Source organism: Vombatus ursinus, unplaced genomic scaffold, assembly GCF_900497805.2.
Source record: "Vombatus ursinus unplaced genomic scaffold, bare-nosed wombat genome assembly UNPS02014959.1, whole genome shotgun sequence".
Lineage (NCBI taxonomy): Eukaryota > Metazoa > Chordata > Mammalia > Diprotodontia > Vombatidae > Vombatus > Vombatus ursinus.
In genome coordinates this window covers 3,065,549-3,088,917 of record NW_020954737.1, presented here as the reverse complement: position 1 = coordinate 3,088,917, position 23,369 = coordinate 3,065,549, and the positions used below count along the sequence as shown (strand labels likewise).

The following is a 23,369-nucleotide window of genomic DNA, read 5'->3' as shown; positions in this document are numbered from 1 at the left end:
CGCTGGGCTCTTAAACAATTGTGCCCAGCCTTGATTTAGGAACACCTCCAGATACTTCTAATTATCCAAGGGCTGTCATAATTTAAAAAGAAAATGAGTTTTGGGAAAAATAAAATCCTAAATAAAAGAAAATGTGTAGTATATAGGGAAAAGCACTGGACTGGGAGTCTGAAGGACATGGGTTTGGATCCCAGTTCAGCAGCTTGCTCTCTGTGAAACCTTGGGCAAGCCACTCTCTGGGCCTCAGTCTCTTCAAATGTAAAATGATGAAGTTGAAAAAAATTTCCATTAAAATATCTCACTCATTTAGGTAAAAAAACCCTAAAAAACATGGCATAAAAAGTTCCTTCAATATGATTGAAAATATTTATCTAAACCAGAGAGCTAAATGGAGAAACACTGGATGCTTATTGTTTTTCTTTTTTATTGTTTTTCTGTATGAATCTACAAATCTCCATTTTGTAGCACTTCACTTTTTTTAAAGTTTATAATAAATCCCAAACATTACTTTCAAAATAGCCCTTTCCTGTGCTTCCTTCTTATCTCAGGATTTTCAGATGTGTTACAGTGGTCCCCTTTTCTGACACTGCTAGCTCCCCATCCCCCAACACAGGACCTCCTCCCAAGTTTAAAACCAAGAGAAAGAAAAAAAGAAACTCTTAACAATAAATAAGCCTAGTCAAGGGAAACATTCACACAGTGACCATATCCAAAAGTGTGTAGTCTCCAACATGCTTCATCATAGATGTTCTGGAGATATGATTGGTCATTGCATTGATTAGAGTCTTTTCAGAGTGGTTTTTCTTTACAGTGTTGTTGACCTTGTGCAAATTATTCTAGTTTTGGTCACATCAGTTCTAACTATGCAGGAATCTCTGAAATAGTCTCTTTTTTGTCATTTCTTATGATATAATCATATTCCATTACATTATGCTTTTATGTACCTTTGTAATGTACATTACATTAATAAACCAAAGTTTGTTCAATTATTTCCCAGTTATCTAAGGAGAAATCTAAACCACCCCCTTAAGATTTTAGTTCTTTCTTTTCTCCCTGGGTCTTGTAATCCTTCCCCTCTTCCTCCTCCTCCTTTTTCTGTTGCCCATTCAGAATCAAGAAGTTTTTCTTCTTACTATCCTTTACCCTCACCCTTCCCTTTCTTTGTTGAGTATGATATATTTCTGTTTGTATATTCAATCTTTATCAGTGAGATTCATCTGATGCTCACTCTTTCTATCCCTTCCTCATCTATATATTCTTTACACGTACCTTAATTATGAGAAATTGCAAATTCCATTCCCCCCTTCGTCCTTTTTACACTAATGCATGCATGCATACATACATATGTGTATGTATTACCCCTGGAAGTTTTCACATTAAATACAAGGGTAAAGCAAGGGTATGTTGTTTATCCACTGTTGCTTGATATCATACTAGAAGTATGACCTTAAATATAAGACAAGAAAGTAAAGGTACAAGTTAAAGGCAGTAAAGAGCAAACAATTGTTGCTATTTGCAGATTATATTAATGGTTCCCTTGGAGGTAGTGTAGTACAATGGAAAGAAGTTTGAAGACCTGGGTTCATATCCTACTTCTGATGCATATTTGTGTGACCTTGGACAAGTCCTCCCTGAGCCTCCCTGTAAAGCATCAATTATCATTTAGTCAACATTTATTAAGTACCTAGTATGTGCCAGACAACTTTGCTAAACTTTGAGGATACAATAAGGCAAAAGACAGTCCTTGCCCTGAAGGAGCTCACAGTCTAAAGGGGGAAACAGCAAACAAATACGTACAAATAATTTACTGACAGGAAAAATGGGAGGGAAAGAAAGGAAAAGCATTAGAATTATGAGGAGTTGGGAAAAGCTTCCTGTGGAAGGTGAGATTTTAGTTGGGACTTACAAGAAGCCAAGTAGTCAGAGATGAGGAGGGAGAGCATTCCAGGCAGGAGGGACAGCCAGAAAGACTGTAGCAGAGAAATGGAACAGCCAGGATCAAAGAGTATGGAGGGGGTAAGGGGGGAGGGAGGTAAGGTGTAAGAACGCTAGAAAGGTAGGAGGGTGGTAGATTATGAAGAACTTTGAAAGTCAAAGGCTTTTGTATTTGACCTTGGTGGTAATAGGGAGCTTAAGAATTTTATTGAAAGAGAGGAGAGGTGACAAGGTCACACCTGCCTTTAGGAAAATCGTTTTTGTACCGGAATGGAGAGAGTGAGGAGTAACTTGAGTCTAGGCTTGAGGAGATGAGAGCCTGCACCACAGTGGTGGCAGTGTCAGAGGAGAGATGCTGCAAAGGTGAAATCAGCAGGCTTTGGCAGCAGATTGGATTTGAGTGGATAAGAGTAAGAAGCTGAGGATGACTCCCAGGTTTGGAGCTTGGGAAAGGGTTGTGCGCTCTAATAGTAAGGAAGGGAGTAGGGGTGGATGGAGGGGAGGGTTTAAGGGGAAAAGATAATAAAACATCCATATACATATGTATAAGGGGGAGTGGTGGGAGAGGTAAGAGAAGAAACCAGGGTAGAAGAGATGAGAGTGGTCAGTAAAGATGTTGTTTCTCATAAATAAGCTATTTATATAGACTTTTCTATAATAAAACAGTTGTCAAAGTTTCAAAACAGAAATAAAGGATAAACCATCTGATCATAGATTTGGGAAAGAAAGTGTAGCAAAGGCGGGTAGAGAGCTGGTCTTTGAATCTGGAAAACCTAGGTTCAAGTCCAGCACTTAGCACAGTGCCTGACTCAGAGTAGGAGCTTCATAAATGTTTGTTTATTGGAGGACTGAAGCCCTGTGTCCCAAAGCTTAAGGGCTGTGTGACACCTTCCCCTCCCCTCATCCCCAGACAATTCACTTGACCTCACTGCCCCAGGCAACACTCAGATCTCTTTTAAGTTGCAGATCTGCATTTGTTGTCAGGGTTTCCTCACCTGAAGTTCTCTGGGGTTGTTCTGTCCCTTCAGTCATGTTGGACTCTGAGACCTCATTGGGAGTTTTCTTGGCAGAGATACTGGAGTGGTTTGCCATTTCCTTCTCCGGCTCGTTTTACAGATGAGGAAAGTGAGGCAAACAGGGTTAAGTGATGTTGCCCAGGATCAAATAGCTAGTCAGTGTCTGAATCCAGAATTGAACTCATGAAATTCTTCCTGACTTCAGGCCTGGTGTTCTGTCCACTGTACCACCTAACTGCCACATAAAAGTTCCCTACCCTTATGAAATCACAAGTCTGGACACACACAAAAAAATTAAATACGTATTTAAAGCTGGAAGGACCTGTGGAATCCAACCTTATTTTTGACAGGTAAGTATAATTTGAGCCCAGAGAGGTAAAAATAACTTGCCCGTTATCATGTAAGTGATAATTGGCAGAACTGGGATTCAACCCAAGGGTCTTGATTTAAAATTTAATTCTTTTCCTCCACTGCTATGCTATGACCCTACTTAAAATTTAATTTTTTTTTAAATGACAAACCAGTTTTTCTGCAAAGTTTTTGTAAATTTCATCTGGCATCTGACGTCCTCTAAGATGAATCAAGATTTTATTTGCAGTCTGTGATCTTGGACTCACCTTTTTTTTGCAATGCACTCAGATTGGTTAATGGAACTATAAGATTTGCAGTCCAACTCTCCTACTTCTGAATACCATTAAAAAGGAAGATTTGCAGTCCAACTGTCCTACTTCTGAATACCATTAAAAAGGAACCACATTCTGAAGGGCAATATGGATTCCATCCTTGAATTTCCAGTTAAACTTTTTAATAACTAAAACCTATACACAGAATTAAAACCAATTTTAGGAATTACTAAACATTAAAAATCACTTCAGCTATGTAAAACACAAAATTTGAAATGTGAGTAATATTCTTTGGTGTTATATAATAACTCACATTACAATAGCACTTTACAAAGGTCTTTCCAGACAAAGCTCTGTAATGGGGAAATGGGCTTAGAGAGAGAGGGTCAATGACTTCCCTGAAGTGATCAAATTCAGTCACTTTTTAGTTATGTCAAACTTCTTATGACCACATTTAGGGTTTTCTTTGTAAAGATACTGGGGTGGTTTTCCATGCCCATCTCCAGCTCATTTTACAAGATGAGGAAACTGAGGCAAACAGAGGTAAATGACTTGTCTGAGGCCAGATTTGAATGACTCCAGGCCCAGTACTCTATCCTTTTTTGCCACCTAGTTGTCCCTGTGACAGCAAAGTGAATTGTTGATTTAAATTGAATAGCAACTACACAACAATTGAAAATGAATATCCAGCATACAGAGAACAAGAATGTCCTCAAAGAAGAACTATATAAAGACCCTCCCTTCCCGTCTCACTTCTTTGCAGAGATTAGGGGGCATAGATATGGTGCATTTTTTTCAGACTTTTTTATGGTGTTGGTTGGCTTTTGCTGATTTTTTTCTCATCTTCCCTTTTTCTCTTTAAAAATAGTATTTGTTTTATGAGATTGCTCTCTAGGAGGGAAGAGAAGGAATGCTGGAAGAAATTCGGGTAGTATAAAAAAATCTATCAACAAAAATTTATTTTGAATATAAATCTAACCTCCAAGCCAATTTGCATAACTCTCTTCATCGATGGAGATTATTTGATGTTCCATGTTTTGCGAGGGCAGAGTTGGCAAGAGTTTGCAAGAGAAGGTAGATCCTTTCTTCTGGCTTCCAGCTTCAAGAGAGGAGACATGGAGTGCTAGACTTGATTTCGGTCTCTGAAGAAAGAGCAAGATTCTGGGATGAAGTCAACATGTAGAGGAGCCAGCACTCTTGATCATGTTCATATCCCAAGATTGCCACACTAGAGACTTTGGAGAATTTTTCCTAGGGTGAGATTTGTGACTCTCTTAATTGAGCTGAGTTGTCTTGCTCCCAGTGGGTGCCCATTCCTTCTAATTCTGATTTCTGTTTTGCTGTTGACTTGAAGAAATGGGTTTATTTGCTATGTATATTCATTGTGGAATTTAGTACGAAGGTAACCTCGGTGATAAGTATTGGAGTCAGGCCTGAGACACTCCTTCCCATCAAAAGATAGCAATCAAGAGCTCACCTTGAACCTAAAATATATTTCCCTTAGATTAACAATATGTAGGTGGTACAGTGGATAGAACGCCAGCCCTCAAATTAGGAGGACTTGAATTCAAATGTAGCCTCAGACACTTACTAGCTATGTGACTGGGCAAGTCACTTAACCCTGTTTGCCTTGGTTTCCTCATCTGTAAAATAAACTAGAGAAGGAAATGGCAAACCACTCCAGTGTCTTTGCCAAGAAACCCCGAAATGGGGTAATGAAAAGCCTGACAAGACTGAAATAACTCAACAACAAACACTGAAATTTGAATAGAGCTTACCTGCTTAGAAGACTTAAGATAGAAACAAAAAACCCTAGCACCTAGTTAGCAAGAACAGTTAAAATAGGAAGGCTATCAGATAGCTGCTATACCCCAAATAAGCTCCTACCCAACAGCTCCCAGCTTGTTCCATCCCCTAGCAATGCCTTCCCCAGCAGAGTACCAAGGTCTAAAATATCTCTAGTTCCCTCTTCCCTTTTCCCAACTTAACTTGATTTACTCTTTGCCCTAGGCACATTTTGAGGTACTTGACCTGAGGAGGCCAGAATTGTTCTTTGTGATGCCAAGTAAAGGGATTCCAGAAACAGTTGTCTAGTAGCACAACAAAATATGAGAAATTGGCTGTAGGAGAGCAGTCCAGGATTGCTCAAAAGAGGTCATGGTCCTTATATGCCCCAGTGTAGGTATAGATTCCTCATTAGGATCAAAGTCCAAAGCTGTCAGGCCAGCTCTGGAAGAGCTTTACAATTTCTACTCTGACCCACCCCTCCACCCTACTTAAACACCATCTCCACCAACTGCCCTCCCTGTGCCTTTGATTATGCTGTTCCTCCTCTTTCTAAAGCCTATCTTCAACTTGACAGCCCAGCTCAACTCCTGCCTTTCACATGAAACCTAGTAAGACTACTAGAGCATACATCAATTTCCCCTTTTCTGAATTCCTTTAAAAAACAATTTTATGATTTTTTTCAATTTAACAATCATTTTTTTCCTCCTCTATATTGAACAATTAAAAAAAACAATAAAACAATGAAAAGACAACAATAAAGGAAATGAAAACTTTTGCAACAAATAAGTATAGTCAAGCAAAATAAAATTTCATGTTGGCCTGTAAGGTCCGAATTCCCCTGGTTGGGGAACCCTGTACCTCCCTCATAATCATGGGGTGTTCTTTTTGATACCAAAGGAAGAGGCCAAGGATCTCCAGATTGATTATAGGTAATAGTTTAATCAATCATTATCATAATTACTTACAAGGGCAATCTGGGGTGGCTGCCAGAAAGTTCAGTGGATCCCAACAAAAAAGACCCCAAAAAACCCTGTGGTAATTATAGTAAACAAAGGGAGGTGAAGCTAGAGAGTGTATCACTATTGATTGGTGGATATTTTTGGTTTTCTGCTTAGTAATAAGCTTAGGGGTTAAGCCTGTGTTATACCCAAACATAAGTTTGTGTATTGACTACGTACTGGTTACATATGATCATGATATTCTTGTTATGGCTTTCACAGGTCATAGTGATGGGGTGCTTGGACATCAGCCCTAGCACCATATTCCTCCCCTGCCCAAAGACCCCATCTCTGACAATAACTAATAATTGGGCCCCAGTGAGGCAAACTGTCTCTCCCTGTTATAAGAACAAGCTGACCTCTGTAGAATTTCCCTTGCACTATCTTGTACCAGCAGAACTATCATGTACCGATTCCCACAGTCAAGAGGTCAAGCTATAGACATCAACTCCCAAGGCTATCTTGTTACAGAGGTAGCAGACCAAAAACACACCCCTTAAGTCCCCTCCCCAATGTTTCGAGTAGTGAATGATGCCTGCACCCAAGGTGCAGAAACTGTATGTTACCACCTAATTAGCATTCTTGGCATATCACTCACTGAACTTTTTCTATATAACTTAGATACTGAATCATAATTCAGTGACTGAGTCAAAACTTAGATAATATCGATGTAGTTTAGGGGTGCAGGGACCCCAAAACTATAGAGGTACAAAGCAGAGTCATCTGGAAAGAATTCATAGACTCAAGCAGTCTTCCAGTCAAGTGGCAAAAGTTTATTGTAATGCTATGTAGCAAGCAAGGGTTCTGCAACTTAATGGGGATGAGACAGCAGCAAGAGTAAGGAGCTCCCCAAGAAAGCCCTGGAATGGCCTGAAGGCCCTAGCATGGAGACCTTGTAAGTATTAAGAAGTAGTGGTGGTGGAAATCATTGAAAGATAATGGAGTAAAAGCAGTAACTTGCTTGAATTTTCCCCCAAACCCGTACAAAGGCCTATAAAAATGACTCTAAACAAATTCTAGAGCAGCAGAACCCACAAAAAGACAGTGAAACAAATTTCCAGCCCAAGACAACCTGGATGGTTGATTGGAAAGGTCTATTGCACCAGGTTAGGAGAGGTGCACAGTTCAGTGTAGGGGCGCAGGCAAAGACCAGGCCTCAGTGAACCTGGAGTGGGACTCAGAGACTGAATCACAGGGAACTGTGGTGGTTTCCAGACTTCTCAACCCACAAACGCCAAAGACAACTTAAAAGGTCAGTAGGAAAGGTCTGTGACCACAGTGAGAGAGAAGCTTGACCCCAGCCCCAGGTGCAGCCTGGGGTGGCAGCTGCTTCTGGAGCTCTCAGCCCACAGACTGAGGGGGAATTGAGTGGCTGATGAGAGGGGAATTGCAGGGATCTCTTTGCTGGTGCTGAGGCAAGAATCTCTTGTTTTGCCTTTTCTTGGATTTGGGTCACAATTCTGGGTGGCGATCCTGGGGTGAGGAGGAGAGCTAGTGTGATGGAGCTTGTAGTGGTGGTGGAGAGGGAATCCTCCTCATAATTCCAAGGCAGAAAAAAGTACTTGTGGTCACTCATAGACCAGAACCCAGGCCAGGAAAGAAGTAAACACCTCGCCCCTTATCATACCACCTTGGAAGAACTGAAAATTTACAGGTCCTTAGAAGTATCTCTGAAAATAACTGCACAAAACCCCCGAAGCTTGGGACAATTCATTCTCCACACTGGAAGCAGACCCCTACCTTAACAAAGAGTTTAAAAGTCAAATAATTGGCTGGAATCATGAGCAAACAGCACAAAAAAAAAGTCAGACCATAGAATCTTTCTCTGGTGACAAAGAAGATAAAAACATACAACCAGAAGAAGACAACAAAGTCAAAGCTACTATATCCAAAACCTCCAAGAAAAATATGAATCAGTCCCAGTCCATGCAAGAGCTCAAGAAGGATTTTGAGAAGCAAGTAAGAGAAGTAGAGGAAAAACTGGGAAGAGAAATGAGAATGATGCAAGAAAATCATGAAAAATAAGTCAACAACTTGCTAAAGGAGACCTAAAAGAATACTGAAGAGAATAACACCTTAAAAAATAGCCTAACCCAAATGGCAAAAGAGGTCCAAAAAGCCAATGAGGAGAAGAATGCCTTAAAAAGCAGAATTGGCCAAATGGAAAAGGAAGTCCAAAAGATTACTGAAGAAAATACTTCCTTAAAAATTAGAATGGAGCAATTGGAAGCTAGTGACTTTATGAGAAATCAAGAAATTGTAAAATAAAACCAAAAGAATGAAAAAATAGAAGACAGTGTGAAATATCTCATTGGAAAAACAACCGACCTGGAAAATAGATCCAGGAGAGAGAATTTTAAAATTATTGGATTATCTGAAAGCCATGATCAAAAAAAGAGCCTAGATATCATCTTTCAAGAAATTAACATTTGTCTTGCCACTGAACTTTGGTGACTCAGGAGAGAGTGATACTGAGGACTTTGGGCTATCCTGTTTCCTTTAAATCCAATTCACTGGCAAGTCAAGTCATCCTCATGATGTCATTGGTCCTCTTTGAGAAGGGAGGATGAACAACAACAACTCAGGATCTCATAACTAGAAAGTGGCTAAACTAAGACTCAAACTCAGACCTTCTCATTTCAAATCCAAAGCTTGTTCTGCTAGAACCTAGTAACTATATCATGTTATCTGTCACTTTCCTACAGAGCTAAACATAGTCAAATATTGTGAATTGATTGCTCACTCATTCAGTCAGTAAGCATTTATTAAGTGCCTACTACATGCAAGTAGACACCTTTAACGTAGTGGCTAGAGTCTGCTTTGAAGCCAGGGAGATGTGGGCTCAAGTCCTGTTTCTGACATGAACTTGGGCAAGTCACTTGGACTCTATCAACTCTTCAAGACTGAGGTACAGAGAAAGTGCTAATGTGAGTTGGTCAAGGGAATTCCTTGATTCAGGAGTGCCTACATCAATGAAATCATAGATTCAATCTGTATGCCTCTACAATATGCACTGGGTACAGAGAGACAAATTGAAGCGTGTTTCCTTGAAGCTTTATGAGTCCAGAAATTTTATACTTAAGGGATCACAGGTCTGGAGGTATAAGAGACCTCAAATCACTCCTTTTATTGGAGAGGAAATTGAGGTCCCTGGAGATAAGGTAACGTGCTTGTGGTGAGATTTTCACCTAGTATATCTGACTCCAGAGCCAGTGATGTTCTCACTGTACCTTCTGTTATAGTGTAAGGGTGATTCCTGTACTGGGTATTTGTTATGTATGTCCACATGGGTCCATCCAGATGTGGCTCATGGGGAGCCATGAAGAGATATCTCTGTAGTTTCTTCCCCCCCTCCCCTTCTCTAAAGGAGAGTTTGATTCTGCCAGGAGGGAAAGAAAGAGATTGGGGACAGAAGCTGACCCTCTGATCTTCTCAGGATGATGAGTTTCCCAGTGATGACCTTTTCCTGGGAGCGTGATGGTGGTGGAGTTGAATCCCAGGAGTACAGCTGTTGAAGAAATGCTTTTAACAGAAAGCTAATTAAGGCTGAATGATTATCAATGCAAAGCACACCAATGGAAGTTTATGAGTGACCATTCTAAAAACCTAGCCCTAAGAGTTTCTCCTAGAAACCTGAGACTGGTTGTACTACTCAGATTCACCTTCTTGGGAACCCAATCTGAGAATGTGAATGAATGTTGGGGAAATGGCCACAGAATGTGGTGTTTCAGTATCAATAAGTATTTGGTGCTTTCTGAAAATAGAAATCTTGATCACTGGAATAATCCAGGTAAGCAAAACTCAAAACCAAAACAGTGGCTTAGTGGTCAGTAAGTCCAAGGCTACCAACTATTGGGCTATGGACTAAGAGATGTCATGTTACAGTGGAAAGACACTAGCTCATTTTGCATGACTTCACATGTATAATGAGTCTCATATTGCTTGCCTTCTCAATGGGTGAGAAAGGACTAGGAGTGAGGGAGAGATTTTGGAATTCAAAATTTTAAAAAATGAGTGTTAAAAAATGTTTACCTTGGGAAATATTTCATGAAATAAATAGAGATACATTTTTTTAAAAGGAAAGACTAGCTCTAGAATCAGAAAACCTGGGTTCAAATCCTTTGATGTTTATTGTCTGTGTGACCTTAGCCTCTCTGAACATCAGGTTCCTCATCTGTAAAAATAAGGAGGTTGGAACTTTCCTACTCAATAAACTCTAGTGATTTCCTATGACTCTAGCCTTAAATATTATTTTGTTTTTATTTCAGACTTTTAAAATGCCTACTTTTGTGTATTTTGTAACATACATAAAATCAGTACAGTAGTATGCAAATGTAATTCATAAATAAGTAAATATACATATTGGGGTGCATGCTCAAAAAGTTTTTACTGATGGAAGTGTGAGATCAAGAAAGTCTAGAGACTGTTAGACTAGAAAGCAGCCATGATTATTAAAAGAATCTGGAAAGACTGATTGGGTGTAATCAGTGCTTTCAGCTTATGCTAAAACAGTAATAAGAGATAAACTGTATTGGTGAATTGCTTTCACTCTATATCAGCTGTCTCCTAAAATTCCCCCACACTGCACTTAAGTTCAGTTAGCCATGTGAGGGAATATAGGGAACTAGAACAGCAAGTGGTTCATTATGGGAATTGAGTGAACCACACTGACTCCATCTTGTGACTCAATTCTGGAATTAGCTCAGTTATGTGTTTAGTCCAACTTCTGTCTTGTGAAAAAAAAAATTTAATTATGGGAATTGGGAGAACACCTTATTTTATTGTTTGAACCTAGTCCTGCATGGCTGAGAAATTGAATCTTCTCTCCCTGCTATTTAGAGACCCATAACTAAGGACTTAGGTTACGCCGATCAAGAGACTAGTGCAAGTTTTCTCACAATCGTGTATCTCGAGCAACCCATGTCCTATCTGAGAACTGACCCCATACTGATCAATCAACTATTCTTTCCATGTTCCTTTGATTGGCAGACACCTGGGGGGAGTGGGATACCTCATTTTCTGATTTCAGGGAATTGTACCTGTTTGCTCTTCCCTTCCCAACTTAGAAATTCCCTAATCTTTCCTCTAAGTAGAAATCAGATTACCTAATGGTGGATTGTTTCCTTTTAATTTAATGGCCTTATTTTATTGTTTATAATTTATAAAAATTTGTTTCCCCCTGTATTTGAGGTCCACTTTTAAACTGAGGAAAGGACTTGGTCCCAATTTGTTGGGCAATAGGCATGCATTGCTTAGTAAACCAATATGCTCAGAAACCTGAACCTTTGTTTCCTCAGTCATTTCATCTTTTACCCACCACATACTTTCTGCTGGATTCTAGTAGATGGAATGGTAAAAAGCAACATCACCAGAGAAGAGGAAATGGGGAAATACAATGATTCCTGGGCAGGACTTTGACGAGAAATCTTCTTTGTTTATCTTTGACTTAGTGGCAACAAAAAATTTAACTTGAGATCATTGATAAGATGGAATGAACCAGTCCCTTTGGGGGCCATCACTGAGCTGAGGTGGGACTTATCTCTTGATTATATTTTTTGAAACAACTGAGACACTTGACAAAGGATATTCCTTGGGGAAAGCCTTGTTGTTTGTTTTGTTTTGTTTTTTAGGGATACTTTATAGGTGTAGTTGATATAAAGTTCAATTATGAGTATCTTTTCCATAATAAAGTTTGCTTGTGTAAGACAGGATGTTTGTCTAGATAGGCAAGAGCATTGAACCTGGGATTCTGAGGTGTGGGTTCAAACCTTGTCCCTGACATTTGCTAGCTGTATGAGCCTCAGTGGGTCAAATGGACTATCAGCCTCAATTTCCTCATCTGTGAAGTATACTTACAATTCTTAACTCATAGGGTTTCTGTGTAATGGGATAATGTATGTAAAGTTTTTAGTATACCTTAAAGTGCCATACCTTAAAATGGGCAGCTAGGTGGTGAAATGGATAGAGCACCAGCTGGGGTCAGGAAAACTTAACTTCCTGAGTTCAAGTCTGGCCTCAGACACTTACTAGCTGTGTGACCCTGGGCAAGTCACTTAACCCTGTTTGCCTCAGTTTCCTCATTTGTAAAATGAGCTGGAGAAGGAAATGGCAAACCATTCAATTATCTGTGCTAAGAATACCCCAAATGTGGTCACAAAAAGTTGGACATGACTGAAAAATGACTCAACAACAACAAAGTACTATATACACGTAAATTACTATTATTTTCAAACTTTTATATTAATTTACCACTAGTTTTTCCTTAGTAGAGTATTCTGATGCCATCTCAATTTGGTAACTTTTAATAAATGACCTGGAATTAAAACTCAGTTCTTTGGATAATAGTTGTTTACTAACTACAGCATTCCTAGTGGATAGGATATTGGTCAACCTGAAGATAGCTCAATACACAATGAAGACATGAAAGTAGCATTTGACGTTCATTAAAAATAGAAATCTTGGTCAATGGAACAGGCTTGGAAAGTAAGACCCCCTAAAGGTCATGAAAGCAAAGGATAGGGGACAGCTAGGTGGCACAGTGAATAGAGCACCTGCTCTGGAGTCAGGACGAGAATTCAAATCTAGCCTCAGATACTAACTCTGTGACCCCGGGCAAGTTACTTGATCCCAATTGCATGAGTACAACTTAGAGTACAAGTAACTGAGAACAGTGGGGAACATGTCCAGCAGATAGTAATTAGGTGGCAAAACCAAAAAATATTAGTAATTCTGTAGAACTGGAAGATTAAGTTCTACCTCCATCATGTTCCCTAGTCCCATATGTTCCTTTCATGTGTGATCCTCTATGCTGGTATTATGGCCATATCTTATGTAATTTATGTTAAAAAATTATGGTTCACACACGATCCCCATGCCGATCCATTCTTCCCACTGGTATGTGAATATTTATGGAATATTCTAGGTTTATGGAAAGGTTGTTTTGCCATTACTCTTATTACTGTGCTATTTTATTAGAGACAGCTAGGTTGCAGAGTGGATAGAGTTCAAATCCAGTCTCAGACACTTACTAGCTGTGTGACCCTGGGCAAGTCACTTAACCTGTGTCTACTTCAGTTTCCTTAACTGTAAAATGGGGATAATAATAGCACCTATCTCCCAGGGTTGTTGTGAGGGTAAAATGAGATATTTGTAAAACATTTTGCATAGTGCCTGGCACATAGTAGGTGCTATATAGTTGCTGATTCCATTCCCTCCATTTCCTTCCCCCATTTTATTAGATGTCTTTGCTTTAAACCAAGTGATCAGAAAAAGTTACATTAGTGTGGCCTTGGAAGCTACGGTTTGGAGAGGATTCTGACACCCAAATTAATTTGAATCTGGGGTAGCTTTGGGGGACTCATGAAGGAGAGGGTGTGGTGTGTTTGTGCGCTATATTATTTTATACACAAAAAAGGGCACAATTGCTTTCTTGAAATCTGGACTGTCTGGACATATCTGAGACAAATCCAGTGTAACCCTGAGTCATTTTAATTGTGGCTCTGCATTGGTCTGTGTGGGCATCAGTTACCTTCTGTTAACAGCCACATTAAGGAAAAGAGTTTCACAGCCATTGGCCAAGAGGGCTAAAGAATCCCCATAACCTTTCTCTAAAGGGGGGAAACTAATCACAGTGGTGGATACAAACATCTTAGTTTTTGAAGGTGATGTGAATATAGATTCTTGGCTAGAGATTATAAGTGAGGTACGGTGGACAGAAGAAAGAGCTGATTGAAAGAGCTAGCTGGAAGAGCTTTTAGCCTGCTTCTAATCCTTCAGGATGAAAGACAATTATTCTACAGTCCCAAATACTATGCTGGGTCTGCCATTGCAAGGTTGTTGTTACTCTGGGCAGCTTTCACTTTCCTTATCTGTAAAATGAGGGAATTGGATCCCTCTATTCAGCTCTAAATCTCCATTTTTCTGATTTTCATTTTAATTAAATCTTTCCTTTTTTGTAGTGATTATATCTATATGTATATATGTATATGGGTGCATATACACAAAAAAACAATTATACCATTTCCTGAAATATTAATACCCTTCTCACATTGTATTAGTTTCTTGATTCTGACAAATGCCCATGTATCCCTCAAAATACCAAGAAAATGTTGTCAAAATACAAAAAAATTGGAATCTTTAAAGAATTATATAGTACGTTAAAAAAAATGTCTCAAAGCAGATTTTGAACCTGCTCAGAACCAGGAATATCTGGTTTCAAGTCTCATCTTTGCAACATACTGGCTGTGTGACCCTAGACAAATCAGTGCTCTAGGTAACTCTTTAGGACTATAAATTGTTGAGAAAGTGCCAACCTGCTTTGGTGGAGGGAGTTCCCTCCTTTAGGAGTTATGTATACTAAAGAAATCATGAGTCTAGTCCCTATCCCTACACCAAGTACCAAGGACATCTTTCCTTATAAAAACAAACATAATTGACTATTTTCTCTTTTTCTTCAATTTTACTTTCAGTTATAAATTATCTCCCCTCTCTGTTCCTCTCCTTATTGAGAAGACAAGAAAAAACCTATTACGTATATGTATATTCATACAAGATAAATTCTTGCATTAGCCAGACCAAAGGAAGAAAGAGAAGAAAATATGCTTCAATTTGCAATCTGAGTCTATCAGCTCTGTTTCTGAAAGTGGATAGCCTGTTTCATCATGAGTCCTTTGGAACTGTGATTAGTTATTGTATTAATCAGAGTTTACAAAATCTTTCAAAATTGATTATCTTTACAATACTGCTGTTATTTTATAAATTGTTCTGCTGATTCTGCTTATTTCACATTGCATCAGTTCATACAAGTCTTCCCAGGTTTTTCCTGAAACCATTCCCTTCATCATTTATTACAGCACAATAGTATCCTATTATATTCTTATGCCATAACTTGTTTAGATATTCCACAGCTAATGGACATTTCCTCAATTTCCAATTCTTTGCCACCACAAAGAGATTATATAAGTGGGTATGTATATATGTGTAGATGTACATTTGTATACATATATATATGTGTGTATATACACACACACACACACACACACACACACACACACACACACACACACATACAGAAGCAAACACACCGCACCTTTGCCTTTTTTGTTGTTGTTCTCTTTGGGATGCAGACCTACTTGTGGCATTGCTGGGTCAAAGAGTATGTGCATTTTTAATAGCCTTGCAAGTACAGTTCCAAATTGTTCTCCAGTATGATTAGCCCAGTTCACAACTCTACCAAAAGTGCATTAGTGTATTTATTTTTTGACTTTCCCTCCAGCATTTATCATTTTCCTTTTCTGTCATGTTAGCCAATCTGATAACATGTGAGGTGGTACTTCAAAATTGTTTTATTTTCTCTAATTATTGGTGACTTAGAGCATTTTAAATATGACTATTGATATTGGATTTGTTCCTCTGAAAACTTTCCATTCATATTCTTTGACCAGTTATCAATTGGGGGACTGGCCCATTTTCTTATAAATTTTACTCAGTTCCCTAGAAATTTTAGAAATGAGATCTTTATTAGAAAAACTTGCTGCAAAGATTTTCCCTGTTTCCTGCTTTTCTTCTGATTTTAGCTACATTAGTTTTGTCTGTACAAAATCTTTTTAATTTACTGTAATCAAAAGGATCCATTTTACCTCCTATGAACTTCTTTATCTCTTTTTTGGTCATGAATTCTTCATCTAGCCATAGATTTGACAGGTAATTTCTTTCATGCTCCACTAATTTGCTTATGATATCACTCTTTATATCTAAATCATGTACCTGATTTGAGCTTATCTTGGTATGTTGTGTGAGAAGTTTCTCTATACCCAGTTTCTGCCAGTCTACTTTCCAATTTCCCCAACAGTTTTTGTTGAAAAATGAGTTCTTGCCCCAGTATCTGGGATCTTTGGGCTTATCAAAAACTAGGCAATTGTATTCATTTTCTTCTATATATTATGTAGCTAATCTGTTCCATTGACCAATCTCGCTATTTCTTATCCAGTACCAAATTGTTTTGATGATTACAGCTTTGTAGTATAGTTTGAGATCTGGCCCTCCCCACCCCCACCCCTCCACTGTTGTTCTCTAAATCATCCTGGAAATGAACAGTTACATTTAAATGATTTAAGTGGAATCTTCTCTCTTTGCACATTTTATAATGACATGACTTTGGGATTGAGTAAGATTGGAAGGGAATATATTAGGGATTTGCTAGAACCGGCTTGAATCACCTTAGGAAAGCTGGTTGTCAATTTTTCAGTGTGAACAATTTGCACCTTAGAAATTGGCAAATGTTACGAATCAGGGCTTGATTTATTGTTTTGTTGATTGTCTAAACTTAAGAAAATGATGAAGGAAATGTTAATAATGAAGATTAAACTTAAAGGTGAGTCATGGCTAGACATTGTTAAAAAATTTACCAGCACACACCTGGATATGCCCAAGTGAAGGTCCTGGGTTAAACTCAAACTGCTTATATTGCCTTTGAATCCATGGAAGCTAGCCAAGAAAATGAAGACATGTTCTTTTGTTAATGGCCTAAGTGGACTCAGAGTCAGCAGCAAGGTTGTCCAATGGCCTATAGCATAAAATTTTAATATTTATCTTTGACTCAATATATGATTTCAATGGTGTAGGGAACTATTGGTGAGGGACTTCCTTTATTAAATGCTGATTGATCCCTTCTCTGAAACTTATAGGTATGTATTTTAAATAGGTCTACAAACCATCATAAGCAGGAATGACAAGGCTAATGGTAGTGGTCTTCAAGCATTTAAAGAGTTGAGAGTAGAGCTAGCACTAATGTAGAAGAGGGGTAGATTTAGGTTCATTATTAGGAAAGAGCTCTGATCATTGTCCCATTATAGAAGAAGATGCCATTGTGGAGTAGTTGTAAGTCAGCAAGGTTGTGTGATGAAAAAAGCACTGGAGTTGGTTCAGGAAGATCTGAGATCAAATCCTGCCTTGCACATTTATTGACTGTGTGTGCTTTGGCAAGTCATCTAATTTCTTTATGTCTCAATTTCCTCACCTATAAAATGAGGAAATAACACCTACCTCCCAGGGTTGTGATTATCAAATGAGATAAAACTTTTAAAGTGCTTTGCAAAGTTTAAAGTGCTATATAAATGCTACCTGTTATTTTTAGTGAGATCCTCACGACAGTGAGTCTGGATGTCCATTAATTTGGAATGCTACAGTGGGGATTCTACCATCAGATCTAGATGACCTCTATGCTTCCTTCCAGATCTAAGAGTCTGTGATTCATTCGTTTTGCCTGGAATGCTGAGTTGTGTTTCTCAAGACAGTCAAAATTCCTAATTCTTCTAAGTATGCAAGAGAAGCAATCCTACCCCCTACTCTTCCCGTTCCAATGTGGTCTCAGTGTGTTCCAGGAAAGGTAATCCTTACATTACTCTACCACCCATATCTGCTCTCTTCTCTTTCTTCACTCATCATTCTACCTATAGTATGATTCTATAGGGAAAGAATACAAGCTGAGACTCCCAGCACTACATCTTCTGCCTTTTGTAGGACCAGTTTTATTTCTTATCTCCTCTTTGAGTAAAAAGGAATCTACTCCATTTTTCTCCAGGTCCAATGTTCACTTTTTCTAGTTTAACCCCCTTATGACTTCAGCCATTGATTGTCTCACAAAAAGCATATCTCAAAACCTGCAACAATGTAGTGGGAAAGGACTAATTTCAACAGCAAGGATAAAGACTCTGACTTAAGAAAATACACTGAAAGTAATACCTAATGTCTCCTGCCTTCTGTTAACTCACAAGAGGTATATGTGTGTGTGTATGTATATATACACACATGTATATGTGTATGTGCATATAAGTTTATTTTTTCCAATTACACATAAAGACAATTTTAAACATTCAATTTTTAAAAGAATTTCATTTCCAAATTTTCTCCCTCCCTCCTTTGCCTCCCCACTCCCTAAGATAGTGAGCAATTTGATATAGTATGTATGTGTGCAATCATGTAAAACATATTTCCATATTAGTCATGTTGTGAAAGAAGAAACAGACTAAAAGGAAAAAAAAACCATGGAAAAGATAAAGTGAAAAGAGCATGTTTCAATCTGTATTCAGACTCCAGTTTTTTCTCTGGATGTGGACAGAGTTTTTCAGCATGAGTCTTTTGGAATTGTCTTGGATCATTGTATTGCTGAGAATAGCTAAGTCATTCACAATTGTTCATTGTACAATATTGCTGTTACTATTTACAATGTTCTCCTGGTTCTGCTAACTTCACTTTGCATTAGTTTGTATAAGTTTTCCTAGATTTTTTCTGATACCGGTCTGCTTATCATTTCTTATATCACAATAATATTCCATTACAATTATATACCACAACTTGTTCAGCCATTCTCCAACTGCTGGACATCCCTTCAATTCCCAATTCTTTGCCACCACATAAAGGGCTGCTAAAAATATTTTTATACAAATAGGTACTTTCACCTTTTTAAAAAATCTCTTTGGGATACAAACCTAGTAGTGGTATTGCTAGATCAAAGGGTATGCATAGTTTTATAGCCCTCTGGGGAGAGTTCCAAATTGCTCTCCAGAATGGTTGAATCAGTTCACAATTCAGCAAAAGTGCATTAGTGTTCCAGTTTTCCCATATCTCCTTGAACATTTATCATTTTCCTTTTCTGTCATATTAGCCAAATTGATGGGTGTGAAGTGGTATCTTAGAGTTGTTTTAATTTGTATTTCTCTAATCAGTAGTGATTTTAAGCATTTTTTCATATAACTGTAGATGACTTTGATCTTAATCTGAAAACTGGCAGTTCATAACATTTGATCATTTATCAATTGGGGAATAACCACAAGAAGCATAAATTAAAAATCACACTTGTGATAATGCAAAAAATTTTAATTTTAGCAACAAGATTGAAATGTTGTGAGCTAAAAAAATACATTGAATGCTAAAACATGCTACAAATAAGTGTCTACATAGTATCTTTTGGATGTGAAACCAAAATGTTAATTCCTGAAAGTAATGAGGTATTCTGGATAAGCCTGATTATCATAAAATATGACAAATAAGGTTGGATTTCTCACATTATTAGTGACACTGTCATATAGAACATTAGCATCTTGAGTTATCTTTGGTGGAGGGACAATTAATGATGAATTTCCAAGAGTGTAATCACCAGTAAGTACTCGCACGTAATACATATGCTTCTTCCCATTGATATCTGGCTTGGAGTATGTGTCGTGAGCTGAATATTGGGCATTGACAGCAAAATAAGTTCCTTTTCCCCATGCTGTAGCTGTGAAAAAGAAGACAAAATATTTACAAAATTAAGATTATGAAATGTGTATTATTATACCAATAATGATGATGCCTGGACACATGATCAAAGTAATAAAATTTCCATTTCATTTTGTTGGAATTTTCTCTTTGCATTCATCACATTTAATCTTTCATTTTAAATTATACACACTCACACACACTCATGTATATAAAACACCTCCTTAGTGAATTCCTTAAAGGTTGGGTCTTTGCCTTGTTTAATCATTGCATTCTCCTGCCCTAGTATAAGAATTTTCACAAAACACTTGCCTAATAAATGTTTGTTAAGCTGAATTCAAAGTCTCCTTCATTAAACTAATGCCTCTTTATAACCTGTCTAGAAGTCACTTTATTATAAGCATAGCAAAGTCAACATAAAGAGGCAAGAAATCTCTAGTCAACCCCAAAGGACAATGGTCAACCAGCCTGTCAGGTGACAAGTGTTTATTATGTGCCAGGCACTGTACTAAGTGTAGGAATAGAGAGGTAGAAACATGGTCCCTATCTTTAAGGAGCTCACATGCTAATAGAGAAGACAACATGAACAACAGTGTACAAGATATATATCGAATGAATGGAAGGTAATCTCAGAAGGTAGAGAATAGCAGTAAGGAGGACCTCTTGCAGAATGTGGCATTTAGCTGAGCTTTAAGAAGCCAGTTGGCAGAGGTAAGGAGTGAGAGCATTTGAGGCACAGGGGATAGTTAGTGCAAAGACCCAGAATTAGGAAATGGAATACAGTGTGTGAGGAACAGCAGGGAAGTCAGTATAGCTGGGCTGTTAAGTGTGTGTGAGTAAACTATGAGAAGACTGGAAAGATAGGGAAAAGCTACATTGTTAAGGTCTTTAAATGCAAAAAAAGCATTTCAGATTTGATTCTGGAGATGACAAGGAGTCACTGATGTTCATTGAGTAGAGGAGTGACATTGTTGGCCCTGAGTTTTATGAAAATCACTTTGATGACTGAATGGAAGATGGATGAAGTGGGGAGACACTTAAGGCAGGGAGATGAGAAGGCTGCTGCAACTATCCAGGAGTCACATGATGAAGACCTGTACCAGGGTGTTGGCTGTGTGAGTGAAGAGAAAGGGATATATATGAGAGATGCTGTGAAGATAGAAACATGCCTTGGCAACAGGTTAGATGTGTGGGGCAGTATCATACTGTCGAAACGAAAGGACAGAGCCTTCCTTTCTGTTGAGGATTCAGAAACAGGCTATATTGGTGAATGTGAGCCTTGTTTCAGTGTATTTGTTGCATCACAACAAAATAAGATATAGCGATCATTTTTTAAAAATCAGCTTTGGAAACAGTTATTCACCTGCTGAAAAGGGAAGTAATAATTCATGTGAAGTGGACACAAATAGAAAAAATACCTAACAGAAGTCCTTTGATCTATCGCTGAAATTAAATCCCTCTTAGGTTTATAATATTATGTATTTTGGCTACAACTTAGCAATCATTCATACTTTCTAAGCTTGGTGATATTTTAGAGATACAAGATGGTATAGTGGAGAAGAACAGAGGTTGCAGAGTCAGAAAGACCTTGGTTCAAATCCTGACTTAGCAATTTGCCAGGTATGGTCCTCAGAAAGCTACTGACCTTCTCTGTACTCCCATTTTTATCATATGTAAAATGAAGGGGTTGGATCCACTTGAAGGGCCCTTCTAGATCTAATCACTCCTCTCTGTGATGCAGATTGCGACCTATCCTGACCTTCTAATTTTCAATTTTTGTTCATAAATCCCATAAATCCTCTACAAAGGATCTATGCAACAGGTGGAGACCTTTTCCTACTCTCTGTGGGTACCAATGCAGTGTCTTGACGATCCATTCATTTGTTCCCTACTTCCCCTGCATGCTGCCCCATCTCATTTCCTGGCCATAAAGTTCCAGGATGATATCTTTTATGGCACATATGGAGTATAAGTCAGAGCTATCAATCTTGCAGCCCTTGGAATAAGTGGTCAGCAATATTATTGAGGGCAGCCAGAATCAGATTAAAGGATAAAAGGGAAATTGTACCTTAGATAGTTAATTTGTGGTTTTCTAAGTCAAAATGTGACTGCAGAGATCCACTTCTATTTGAGTTTGATAGCATTGGGGTAAGTCATTGATGACCATGTGACACATCCTCTTCATACCCATCATATGTCCCTCTTTACACACACCATGCATCTCCCCCACTGCCTTTTGAGTCACCTATAATTTTCATTGTTTGGAGATTACTGTGTTCCCCTATTCACAGCAATATATCATCAAGGAAAGGCTGTTGATGACAAAAAAAGATGGGGTGTATGTGTGTGTTTGTGTGCACATGTATACCTGCCTTGGGATAGCTGAAAGTGCTATATAATCCATTCCTGTTCATTTCTGGACCAAACTCCTTTATTAGCTATAGTGTCTATCCAAGATTTGTGATTTGATGGACTAACTCAATGGATGGAGACACTACAATCATCCATTTTAATCTGGTTGCACTACTTTGAGACTTCTCTGACTAACTTCTCCACAATGCCCCAGGAAGCTCATTATTAGGATAACCTCATCCTCCTGTAAGATCTCATCAGACTTGGTACTCCACCTCATTACTCCCCTCTGCCTCTCACATTAGAGGGGAGAGGGAAGAGGGCTATCATGAACTCTGAATCTCCATTCAAGGAGGGAGCTCAGCTCTGATAGCCTCTCATTTCTCACCTAGCTACACCATGTTGGTCTTCCCTTACTTTTCCATCATCCCCCCATGCCTTTTTCAGCTTCCTTTTTATATTATCTTCTCCCATTAGATTGTAAACTCCTTGAGGGCGGGACCTGTTTCCATTGTGCATGTATTTTTATCCCTAGTGCTTAGCACAGTGCCTGGCACATAGTATATGCTTATTAAATGTTGATTGATTGAGAAAGAAAGCAGATTCCATGGTGACACACTTTAGTGTTCAGGTGCTGATGATGTGATATGAAAGCTATACTTCAACCTTCAAACTTTTTGAAGCAAACAAGATACCTGCTGCTTTACTTACCATTTTTCCCAGCATAACTGCGATTAAAGCCTTGGCTATTGACATGGAACACTGAGTCAACATCTGTCCCATGGAAGAGGAATTTTTCATTATTCGTGTGTTTGTTCTGTTCATCTATGAGTATTTTCTTTGTCTTATACAAATTCCAAAGGCTTCTGTTCTGTATCCGCTGAATCTACAAATTACAAAAGGAAAATCACTTTGAAAATGAGCATAGGGTTAGGCAGGAAATAGTTGTGGAAGTGAATTTAAAAATCATCAATCCATAGGAAACCATTTTAGATTTTGTGAGGGGCAGTATTCCTTTGAGCATAAAATAATCTGTTTTGTTTTCCAGATATACTTTTATATCTACACAACTTTCTAAACCTAGAGTTTTGTAAAATTATTCTTTGAAAATAAATATCCCCTAATTTGTTAACTTTCAGGAAATTTTGTTTTGTTTTGAATTGCATATCTGATGTCTTTAGTATAGGGCACTCCTGGTGAGGATCCTAACCAACATGTATATGTACTTGCTTGGAAACGCAAAGCTGTAGGGAGTTGCTTGGAGCCCTGAAAGGTTAAGTGACTTCCCTGGGGTTATATGGTCAATAGGAGTGAGAGGCTTAGCTTGAAACAAAGTCTTCTTAACTCCAAAGCAAATTTTCTATCCATTACACCACACTGTGTCTCTCTTGTTGTCATTT

At 38.4% G+C, this 23,369-nt stretch overlaps 1 protein-coding gene across 1 annotated transcript in view; it reads right to left on the bottom strand.

Annotated features, from left to right (window-relative positions):
• Window positions 1-19,202: 19,202 nt before the first annotated feature.
• The window catches only part of LOC114030361 (poly [ADP-ribose] polymerase 14-like), a 113,668-nt gene continuing 109,501 nt past the window's right edge, over window positions 19,203-23,369 (bottom strand). The window contains exons 20-21 of the mRNA XM_027845170.1: window positions 22,681-22,855; window positions 19,203-19,636 (exon numbers count right to left, since the gene is read on the bottom strand). Coding sequence (XP_027700971.1) covers window positions 19,347-19,636; window positions 22,681-22,855 — 465 coding nt within the window. The 3' untranslated portion in view covers window positions 19,203-19,346. The remainder of the gene's footprint in view (window positions 19,637-22,680; window positions 22,856-23,369) is intronic.